This window comes from Zonotrichia albicollis, chromosome 2, assembly GCF_047830755.1.
Source record: "Zonotrichia albicollis isolate bZonAlb1 chromosome 2, bZonAlb1.hap1, whole genome shotgun sequence".
Taxonomy (NCBI): domain Eukaryota; kingdom Metazoa; phylum Chordata; class Aves; order Passeriformes; family Passerellidae; genus Zonotrichia; species Zonotrichia albicollis.
In genome coordinates, this window is record NC_133820.1 from 911101 (window position 1) to 922859 (window position 11759).

The 11759-nt window shown below is 51.2% G+C and overlaps 1 protein-coding gene across 2 annotated transcripts in view; it reads left to right on the forward strand.

Annotated features, from left to right (window-relative positions):
• The window catches only part of LOC141726098 (uncharacterized), a 33086-nt gene extending 22754 nt beyond the window's left edge, over positions 1–10332 (forward strand). Inside the window, exons 1-3 of one of the 2 annotated variants that reach the window (XM_074530423.1) lie at positions 2098–6788; positions 7274–7563; positions 8145–10332. In XM_074530423.1, coding sequence (XP_074386524.1) covers positions 7329–7563; positions 8145–8908 — 999 coding nt within the window. In that variant the 5' untranslated portion in view covers positions 2098–6788; positions 7274–7328 and the 3' untranslated portion in view covers positions 8909–10332. Of the gene's footprint in view, positions 1–2097; positions 6789–7273; positions 7564–8144 lie in introns of those variants that run through there. The other variant, XM_074530414.1, reaches the window with a different exon arrangement.
• The last annotated feature ends 1427 nt before the right edge of the window (positions 10333–11759 follow it).

An 11759-nucleotide genomic window follows, 5' to 3' on the forward strand; every position in this document is an offset into this window, starting at 1 on the left:
GCCTGTAAAGAAGTTCCTTTTGCCAAGTTTCCCAAAATCTGCTTCATGCACTCCCTAGGGCAGTGGTAAATGGTACAACATGGGACTTGCAGTGGGGGAAAAGCAGGGAATTATCAATTGAGGTCCATCCCCAAAGGCCAGTTAGAGCAGGGAACCCAGAACAAGGGGCTGCCCGTCCTGCTCTCCCTGCAGGTGCAGAGCTGAGGGAAGCTGTTCTTCCAAGGGCCCTGCTCAGAATGCAGGGTTTTCCATGCATCCTCCTGTCAAAATGGTTATCCCTGGCTCTCCTCACAGGGCAGAGCAGGTGCCCTGTGCCACGGGGATGCTGCCCTCCTCTGATGTTATTTCTGCCCTCCTCTGATATTATTTCTGCGCCCATCTGATTTATTTCTGTCACCACTGCTGCCTGTGGGTCCCTGGCAGAGCACTGGCTATCCTTGGGGTGGAGTGGGCTGCATTCTGCTTTATTTCATACTGAGTCCTTGGGAGATTTTTGTTCCTTGGCTTGTGTTGTTTGGAGTTTTTATTCCATAACCAGTGTAAATGCAGTGTGTCCCTGGTCCAAGTTAATTACATGCCTGGGTTAATGACTCATTGCTCCAGGCTCTGGAGTGGGGAACGTGGCCAGTCACTGATGCACTGGCCATTTTCCTGCCCTGGAGCTGAGGTCTCCATCCAAAACCTCCAAAGGGATCAGCAGCCAGGTGACACCCAGGAATAATCTCCTCTTATGTGAACCTGCCACTGAGCTCTGGAGGAGAAGGTGTGGGGCACAGGAGGCAGCTCAGAGTGCAGGGAGTTATCCCAATATCAGTGTGATATCAGGTAAATATCAGTGTGAGATCAGGGGAGTTAGATTAATATCAGTGTGATATCAAGGGAGTTATCCCAATATCATTGTGCTATCAGGGGAGTTATTCCAATATTATTGTGATATCAGGGGAGTTATCCCAATATCAGTGTGACATCAAGGCAGTTATATCCCATTCACAAAATGCTACCTGAGAGCTTGTTTTGGGATGAGAACACCTGCATATAACTCAGAAACCACCAAACCCCAGTAGGCTCGAGCCACAGCACTCAGGGGGAATTGAGCAAGAGCATTTTGAGTTGTGGTCTGTGGGAAGCAGGCACTGCTTTTGTTTCTGCGGGACAGGAGCTCATCCATCACTGTGATTCTCTGCAGAAGTGACTCCAGCACCTCTGAGAATTCCCTGCTCTTACAGAAACCAGATGTCACTGCCCACCGAGGCCTTTATTCCTCGGAAGGAGAGAGGCAGTGCAAGCCCAGAGTGCAGATCTCATTCTGCTGCTAATGACGAGTTCCCCTCCCGAGCTGGTTTGCAGCCACTGTGATTAGCTGGTGTTCAGGAGCACTTAGTGTCAGAATTCCGGCAGTTGTGCCCAAATGAAATGTTTGTTTCGGGCAGCTCCTCTCCCCTCCTCAGGTAAGGCAGGGCTCCGTGCGTCTGTTTGTACGCGGTGTCCCCGAGGCAATGTTTGTTTGCTTTGTTTGGCAGGCACAGGAGTCGGCGCGCTCATCTTTTATTCATGCAAGCATTTCTTGTGAATGTGGCCCCCAATATGTATCACAGGCAAAAATATCACTGGCAGTGGTGCCTGGGAGGCTCTCTCCTTGCGTTACAAATGGACACACAAATTAAATCACTGCTGTTAATGCGTGCCCACTCCATCACTGCGGGTTTGGAATGCTGCTGAAGCAATTATCCCCTATCAGAATTGCAAATCAGGAGTTGGCTTTGATGGGGAAGGAGGACATCTCATCCTCCACAGAGGTGCTGGCACACACCTGACAAATGAGTGTGGGCTGGGCAGGACCTACCCAGTGACCCTGTCCTGCCAGCCCAGCTCCAGAGGGAGCTCTGACCAGGCTGGGCTTCCCTCTGCTCTGCCCAGGGATGGGCTGTTCCAAACCCCCGAAATCCCAGAACATGGTCCTGGGAGCCAGGGAGCGGGGATGGGGTGTTCCAAACCCCCAAATTCCCATAGCCCAAGGTCTGCTCTGCCTGGAGCTGGGGAACAGGGATGGGGTGTTCCAAACCCCCAAATTCCCAGAGCTGGGGAACAGGGATGGGGTGTTCCAAACCCCCAAATTCCCGTAGCCTGAGGTCTGCACTGCCCTGGGATCCAGGGAACAGGGATGGGGTGTTCCAAACCCCCAAATTCCCGTAGCCTGAGGTCTGCACTGCCCTGGGATCCAGGGAGCAGGGATGGGGTGTTCCAAACTCCCAGTTCCCAGAGCTGGGGAGCCCAGCCAGGCTCTGAGCCCCAAGGGCAGTAACTTCTGGCAGCCCCAGCTCCTGAGTGTCCCTTGCACCTCTGGAATCCTCTCTCAAACCCCTCTTGCTCCCCTTTTGGCTCTCCACATCCTTTTGGCACGGCTGAAAACCCGAGATCCTTTACTGACAAATTGCTGTTGCACCACAAATTGGGTGCCTTTTTATGTCCACTCAGTGGGAAGGGAAGGGAAGGAAAAGCAGGTTTTCCTGGAGGAAGCTGATTGCCAATCCAGAGATGGCATCCCGCTCCCACTCAAGCTTGGGTAATAACCTGTCGTGGCTGGAGATTTACTGATTTCATGCCAACATGCTCATTCTGTGGGCACAGGGAACAGCTCCCAGAGAAAACAGAGCTCTCTGTGCTGCAGGAACCTTTGGAGGTCACCATGGCAAAACTGGGTTTTATTGTGCTGCTGACGGGGCCCTGGACACAAATTGCAGCCAAACATTTTCACGGAGAATTAAACTTGCTGGAAGCTCTGGCTGTCCTGCCACACACAGGCAGAGCATGAGGAAACAGCTGCAGCTGGGGAAATGGGACAGCTTTGGAGCAGGGATGTGTTCCCAGCTCTAAAAATACCACCCTTAACAAGCACTGGAACAGGGAAAATTGTCAAGTGCAGCTCTCATTCCTCCTGAGCTTTAGCACTTGAGCACAGGCCCTTCTGCCTCCTAATGCTTCCCAGTATTTCACCTTTTGTAGCAGAGCTGCAGAGTTCTCAGTTCCCAGGGGAAATTAGTTTAAAGTAGTTGCAAACATGCATGGGGTGTTGATGCCAGAGGTGGCATGCATGGCCTACAGGAATTCAGGCTCAGAAATTGCTTTAAGGAAGGGAATAAGGGTTTTATTCCAGTGGTCTGCCTATATGCAAATATATATATGCATAATATATGCATATATATATGAATTTATTACGCCAGCTATTAGGATTTAGTTGGAAGTGCAGCTGTGTTTGATGTTCTTAAAATCCTTTGAGTCAGTGGATTAAGGAAGAATCCAAACTTTTGAAGTTCTTCCTAACTTAAAACATAACTCCAGCTTTTATGATTTAATGCAAAATTCATGAAGAAGAACCTAAGGACTTTGAGACCCAGAACACATACAAAGAGTCCAAGTCAGTCATTTGGGTTTAAAATAGGATTTTTAAGCCAATTTGAAAAATTTCATGGTGATGGCAAAGAATCCTACACGCTTTGGTGTCAGCAAGTTTGGTTCAGGTCCCAGACTCTGATGCCCAGTCTTCAGAACCCCCCATATTTAATTTTAATTTTATTGTTTATATATAATTTAAAATTTTAATTTAAATTAATTTGTGCTGTGCCAGGGCCTGCTCACCCTCACAGAGAGCAATTCCTTCCTTAATATCCACTTTAAATCTAGTATTTTTTTCATGCTGTCCCTCCCTGTTGTCCCCTTTATGCCACAAATAAATGCATTTGTTTGTGTTTCCCTGCCCTGCTGAGTTATGATTTTTTTAAGGCAACTGTGTGAAAAACAAATCATTGTTATCCTGGGAAATGGGGCTAAAGGACACCTGAGGAATGTCTGTAGCTCCCCACCTGTACGCCAGGGCCCCCAAGGCTGTGGTGTTGTGAGGTGAGAGATGAGAATTAACTCCAAGTTCTCAGAAGGCTGACTTGTTGTATTATATTAAAAGAAAATGATATACTAAAACTATACTAAAGAAGGAGAAAGGAGACATCAGAAGGCTGTACAAGAATGAATAATGAAATGGATGATACACTCATGATACACTCAGAGAGTCCAACACAGCTGGACTGGGACTGACTATTAATAAAAAACAATTCACATGCTGGGTAAACAATTCTCTAAATCACATTCCAAAGGAGTAAAACATGGAGAGGCTGAGGCTTCTCATCTCGCCAGGAGGAGATACACAGGGCAGAAAGAAGAAGTGGGTTTGATCCCTCTCCCCTCAGCAATGAGGTTTATTAATCCAGGACTGAAAGCTGTGGTTTTTCTTACAATAACTGCAGAATTTGAGTTATCCTGCCCCAATCCCCTCCAAGCTAAGTGAGGGAGGACAAACAAAGCTGGATGTGTCTGTGGATGAAATTAAACTTGCTAAATTATAACTCTCCTGGTGGGCCAAACTCTTCTGCTCCTGAAGTCACAATGAGTTTATCTAGGGCTTAAAACACGGGGAAACTATTTTTTATTTGTTTAGAAATTTTTTACTTGTTTTACACACAAAATTATCTGCCCTTTGAATTTCCTAGAATGCAAGTGGCAAAGTAGGAGTCGAATTTAGGTGCAAAACTGTGTCCTTTGCTGGGACACCTTCCTCTAGCCCAGGCTGCCCCAAGCCTTGGGCATTTCCAGGGCTGGGATTTGTGATGCTGTGTCTGTCTGCTGGATCCTTCTGACCCTACCCCACTCATTGTTCTTTCCCTGCAGAGTTCAGGGTTACCTCCCCAAACTGACCCAATCCCAGCACATTCATTCCTGGTTCTCCAGCAGCTCCCTGCTGGCACTGGCAGGACAAGGCTGCCCAGTGTCAGAGCTCCCTGCTGTAATGGAATCTGATTTTCACTTTGGCTTTCTGCAGTGAAATCTAAGCAAAATTTACACTTTTGGAGCACAGAGAGGGACCACCATGGTGAAATTAGCATTAAAATGTTTTAAAAAAAGAGTTCTTCTGCTCCGAGGAAACCACAAACTGCTGATTTACATATTAATAGCATAACTTAATGCTTGGGAAGATAAAAAATGCAATCTTTGGCCAGATGCAGAGAATTAATTACAGCAGTGAAAGGACCCTGTGAAAAGCACAGAGCAAGGCCTGAATATTGTGAGAGGATGTTGTCAGTCAGGTTTGAGTGTGTGTGGGGAAATAGAGAATTGTGGTGTTGTTGCAGGACAGGTATTTAGGGTGGGCTGTCCCTGTGGGACATGCTGCCAAAGCAGATAGAAAAGATGAAAAGAAAAAAGATAAAAAGATAAAATGGAACACAGAGGCCACAGGAACCAACCCCTGGGCATTTCTTTTCCTGTACTTCCTTCTCTTGCTCTGGAATGTTGGTACTCATCCTGGCAGTGTCACTGTTGACATCAACCAAGGTTTTCTCACTGAAGTTCTAGGAAATACATTTGCCACCACATGAATTATGCAGGGAAACATGGCAGCATCAAACCCCATTAAACAGATATTTTCAGCTCTGCTTCTCCTGTTCCACAGGGGATCAAACCTCAGAGACAAATTAGTAACAACAGATTGCAGGGAAGGTGTTGAAAGGGAGTAAGAGAAAAACAAAGAAAAGAAAACAAAAAATAATTACATAAAAGAATTCAATAAAACAAAAGAATTGCACAATTTTAAAAGTCCCCAAATGTACCTTAAAGGGAGGGGTGAAATTTCAGTCACTTGTTTGGGGAGTAAATACACAGTGAGTAATCTGTGCTTGGGTATTTCCTGCTAACTGTGGGATGGCTCCATGGTTAGCACCACAGATCCACTGGTGACAGGAGACTGTGAAATCTGGGAAGGGATTTTAGGGGATGGATGTATTGTCCATCCCATTAGAAATGACCACCCAAACATCCCCAGGGCTGCAGGGCATTGTCCATCCCCTCACAAATAACCAAACATCTCCAGGGCTGCAAGCATTGTCCATGGTGTGCCCTGCATGGCACAGTGAGCGCTTTTTGTGTACCCTGTAAGGGACAATGTGTCACCAGAGCCTGGCCTGGCACACAGAGGGAGTTTTTGGGCTCCTTGAGAAGGCGAGTGATTTTGCAAAGAGTTTGGTGGCTGTGGCAGGGTGAGAGCCCACGAGCAGGGGAGGGAGAGGTGGCTGAGTCTGCCAGGAATTGTTTGGAAAGGGATCCCAGGTTGATGAAAGATGTGGAAGCAGGTATGAAGAGGTGAGGGTACAAGCAAGGATAATGGCACAGTTTTTACACCCCCACAGTTTTTTACATGGGAAAAGGCACAGGGAGCCCCAGGAGCAAAGGGAAGGGGGCAGCCACCAGGACAGTGAGTGGGAAGGAGTCAGTGTGCCTTTTGTGAAAAAGGCCATTGGAAATGGATTGTTCAGGGTGTCGGGATCTGCTGCTGTACCTGGGCTCACCACACTGCAGCCCTGGCTGGGCCAAGAACTGTTCCTGGCAGGCACAGGGACTTCTCTGTCTGATGGGAATTTTGTGCCAAAGGGGAGCAGTTGTTCAGATGTTTTTAGTGAAGTGGGAAGGATGAGCAGGTGTGTTTGATTCAAGCACTGCTGGTGAATGTGTGTGGCTGGGAATGGGCACTGTGTGTGTTACATCCACAGCTGCCATTCCCTTCAGACACCTTGTACAGGGCTGGGAGAGGCCAGGGAGAGTGAGGCATGAGCAGTCTTGTGTCCACTGAGTTGTTTTACACTTTTCTCTGTGGAACAATATGAATTACTTTGGTTTTTCTAACCCAGTTTAGGACTCTGGGTACTGACTGTGCGCAGCAGAACTGAGGGGCTGCCTCGAGCCAGGTGAGTTCCTTGGCTGGCTCAGATCCTGCTGCTGAGGAGCCAGCTCCTGGAGAAGAACAGATGGATGGAGGGACCAGGCAGGGAGGGAAACTGTGGGAGAGCCTGCCTGGCACCCTGCCCCTGCCAGCCTGGATCTGGGACCTGGTTCTGGTCCTGGTACCTGGGCTGCTGCAGGCTGCTCCTCCCTGGGAGCTGGGGCTGCAGAACCCAGGGGCTGCTTGGGGTCACAGGGCTTTCTTGGGGTCACAGGGGTTTCTTGGGGTCACAGGGGTTTCTTGGGGTCATTTTGGGTTTCTTGATGTCATTTTCGGTTTCTTGATGTGATTGCAGTCCCTGGGTGTGGCCATGTCTTGGGTTAGAACAGAAAATGAAACTGAAGGTGTGCATTCCCATCTCCATGAGCTGTTCAAGCAGGTGGGACAGTGTTCGTTCTCTCCTCCATGACTCATGTCCAATAACTCTCTCCACGGGATATTTGTGTGCAGGTGGCCCCCAGAATCTCTCTGGGTGACTCCCAAGTGACATCAGTGACATCAGCCCATGGTGAGATGCCTGCCCAGGGGAGGAGCCGAGCAGTCCCACCTGCATATAAGCCAGCACTTGGAGCACCAGGAGCATTTTGCCTGCGGAGTTCCCAGAGGAGAAGAGGCCCAGGATCCCAGGGGACGTTCAGAGGAGAACCAGGCCCTTCTGCAGGATCACAGCTCAGACAGAGCCACGTCCATCCCTCCCAGAGAGCCTCAGCGCCCCCTTGATCAGACCAGCGGCGTGCCAGGTTGTATTCTGACTCTGTCACTTCAGGCTGCTGCTTTCTGCCTTTCTTTCATTTCTCCTATTAAATTGTAGTTCTGAGTTGGGATCTCCCACTGGTTTGCTGTCAGACTGATACATATTTTGGCACCCTGTGTGGAGGCAGTTCTGAGAGAAGTCAGAATTGCAATGTTGTGTTACAGAAACCTCCTGTTCACGGTGCTCACCGTGCTTACACAGCTCCTACACCTTGCTCTCTGTCTGTTTCCACACATGGGGAGCTGCCTGTCTGATGTAGTGCTCCTCTTGAGCTCGGGGAATGCTCTGGAAATTGCTTTCTTGGTGTGTTGTATCTATTGCATGATAACCTCTGGAAAAGGGAACATAACTTGGGAAAAAATTCACTTTTGCTCACTTTTCCTGGGCTGGGCTGCATCTGCATCCCCCTCAACAATCACAGCCAGCCCTTGGGGAAAAGAGCAGAGAGTGGTGTCCCCCTGACTTTCACACTTGACATAGCAGTTTTTGAAAATTTTGAGTTCCCTCTGGCTGTCAAAGATGGCATCATCAACTTGCTGTTAGTTCTGCTTTGTGCTCTCTTTATAGCCTGCACCCTGTACACCCTGTACACCCTGTGCACCATGCTTAGAGACAGAGGAACACTCAGCCTGGTACAGCAGCGTCGTGAGGAGGATGAGGAGGAGGGAAGGACAGAGTCAGCAGCCACCACGTCTGCACAGCCTGCCATGGAGAGAGGAGGAACCAAAGGAACAGGCACCACAGCTGCACAGCCTGCCATGGAGAGAAAGGGAACCAAAGACAGAGGAACAGGCACCACAGCTGCACAGCCTGCCATGGAGAGAAAGGGAACCAAAGACAGAGGAACAGGCACCACAGCTGCACAGCCTGCCATGGAGAGAAAGGGAACCAAAGGAACAGGCACCACAGCTGCACAGCCTGCCATGGAGAGAGAGGGAACCAAAGACAGAGGAACAGGCACCACAGCTGCACAGCCTGCCATGAAGAGAAAGGGAATCCAAAGGGCAGCCAGTGCTTCCACACAGACGGTCACCCATCCAGGGCAGCCCAAGGCAGCAGCAGCTGCCCCCGTTCAGAAGAAGAAATCCAAGAGCAAATCCATGCAAACAGAGACTGCTGAGGAGGTGGCTGGACCCTCACACCCAGCAGAAGAGCCAGTGGTCATCACTGTCTCTGTGTCCCTCCTGCAGAGGGAGCTCAGCCCCCAGAGCCACGAGTGCACCTTGGCCGGTGACAGCACTCGGGACAGGCAGCTGGCACCCCTGTCCTGGCATGTGCTCAATGCCCAGGGCATCAGGAGAGCCCAGGGGACTCTCAGCCCCGGGCAGTGACTGCTGGTGAGTGCAAGGGACGAGTGCTTTGTAAGAAAACCCCCAGGTGCACCAGGGGAGATGGAGCACGATGCAACGAGGAGATCATTCTTCCCTAAGAGCCCCAAGGTGTCCAGTGCACGTTGCAGATGTTGATGGGGTTTGTACAGCTTGGAGCAGAGATCCTCCTGTTACCTGGAGGTGCTGCAGTGGGGGAAGGAGAGGACAAGGTGGGAGCACTGGTCAGCAAATTAATGATTTACAAGGACACTGCCCTGTTGTGCACCCATCTCTCATCCATGGAAACAAAGCCAGCTGAGCACAGCTGGAGCTTGGAAGAGAAAATGGAAGAGGGCCACCAGAAACTGAGAGAGAGCTTCAGGAGGGGATTTACCACTTCAGGAAGGGATTTACCACACCTCAGCAGAACCAGCAAGTCTCTGCATTAGGAGCAGCTGTCCCCCAGCCAGGCAGAGAGGGTGCACTCCGGGAGGTAATATCTGTTTCTTCTTTGAGGAACATGGGATGGGAACCGCCCTCCTCCTCAGCAGCCTGGGGAGCTGAGCTGACAAGAGGAGCACCCACCACAAGAAGCTCATCAGTGCTGCTCCAGCCCCTCGTGGACAGAACTGCTGTGGGTACAGCAATGATAACATGGCTGGCTCTCGTGAAGAACAACTCCTTGTTCTCAGGAACACATTTACAGGAGAGCAGCTGTACCTTGGCCAGGCTTAGGGGGCCCTGCTGCCAGCCAGATGGAGGAGGAGGAGAGCTGGATCTCCTGGACTGTGTGGGTGCATGGCCTGGCACGTGTGACCCACAGAGGGACAGCTGTGGTGCTCACTGGCACTCAGTGCACCCTGATGCCACCAAGGTGTGTGGGAGTGGATCCCAGTCCCATTTCTGGGCTCACAGGAGGGCCCCAGCAGCTGGAGTGAATTATCTGGGAACAAGGGGCACAAACAGCCCGTGGTGGCTGCCCAAGGCTCTGCATGCCCAGCACAGCCCAGCCCAGCAGTGAGTGTGCCACAGACCCCACAGGACAGCCCAGCCCAGCAGTGAGTGTGCCACAGAACCCAAAGGACAGCCCAGCCCAGCAGTGAGTGTGTCACAGACCCCAAAGGACAGCCCAGCCCAGCAGTGAGTGTGTCACAGACCCCAAAGGACAGCACTTTTGGGGTTGCCGCTGCACAGACAGAAGCCATCAGAGAGCTGATGCCCTGCCTGCTCCCTCAGATGAGCCCTCTGCTGTGGGACTGCTGAGAGCTGAAGAACAACAGGAACCAATCCCCACAGCAGCCCTGCACCATCAGCAATTCCTCATCATAACATGAACTGGCTGTAGAACAGCCCAGCAAAGGCAAAGTGCTTTGTTTTCCTTTCCCCCCTTAATTAAACCACAATAAAGCCCTAAATCAGACTTGTCTCAATGTGTGTGTGATTCCCATTCCCAGGAGATGGTTTGGGAACTGGGAGCCAAGGGGGGTCAGCAGGGCCTGTCCAGCCCTATAGGGCCATGCCTGAGTCCAGTGCACATTTGGGATTATTTTCAAACCAGGACAGGTCACTTAAACTCATGTAAGTCCCTACTCAGGGGTACTTTAGGTCCCAGGGGTCATGAGAGGTCATTTGAGGTCACAATCAGGGTTACTCCAGGTCATAGGGGTCACGAAAGGTGCAATTGGGGTTACTTTTGGTCATAGGGGTCTTTTGGGGACACAAAGGTTACTCTAGGTCTTTTGAGTATTTTTTTGGTTTTTCCAGGGGTTACTTTAGGTGATTTTTTTGTCCATCCCCTCAGAAACGACCAAACATCTCCAGGGCTGCAGGGCTCTGTCCTCACAAGCAGCCAAACACCCCCAGGGCTCCTGGCAGCTGCCCCAGGGTAACTCCAACTGGGGCTGACACTTGTGACCTTAAAGATCAGCTGGTGACAGCCAGGACCTTTGCAGGGGCTGCAGTAACCCCTGACCTTCACCCTCCTCGGGAGTGCACGGGAACAGCCAGAGCATTTCTGTGCCAGCCCTGCCATCCCTGTGGCTCTGTGCCATCCCAGGGCTGCAGGGATGTTCTGGCTCTGTGTGTGTGAATGGCACTGGCCCGCAGTGCCACGTGAAGGCAGTGGGGCACAGAGCTCAGCCAGTTTGCCATGGGATCCCTGAGTGCTTCCTGCTGCCAGGGGAGGGTTTCCAAACGTGCAAACGGGTTTGGGGTGTCACACAGGCCCTGCTGGCTGTGGGGAGCCCAGCAGAGGAAATCCCTGAGGCAGGGCTGGGCAGGCAGCGCTTCATGGCCCTGCACACATCCCTTGGTGTACAAACTCCATCTCCTGATGGGTGCCAGGCCTGACACTGCACAGGCAGCGCTTCATGGCCCTGCACACATCCCTTGGTGCACAAACTCCATTTCCTGATGGGTGCCAGGCAATCCCTGCACAGGCAGCGCTTCATGGCCCTGCACACATCCCTTGGGGCACAAACTCCATTTCCTGATGGGTGCCAGGCCTGACACTGCACAGGCAGCGCTTCATGGCCCTGCACACATCCCTTGGTGCACAAACTCCATTTCCTGATGGGTGCAGGCCCATCCCTGCATTTGGCTGCTTCAAGAGCCGTGCACAAAGGGATTTGAATAAAGGCTGCTGGAGCCCTCCTGGGGCAGCAGCACTCACATCTGGGCACCTGCACCGTGCCTCTGCTCCCCAGGAACCTCTTGGAACCCCAGAATCATTCAGGCTGGAAAAGCATTGCCCTGCCAGTCCCTGGTGCTGCTGGGCTCATCACCTCTGCCAATTCAGAGCACCTGAGAGGAGTCAGGCCCTCAGCAGGAATGGGGAACAGAATTCCTGCCCTTGCTGTGGCTGCTCCAGGGA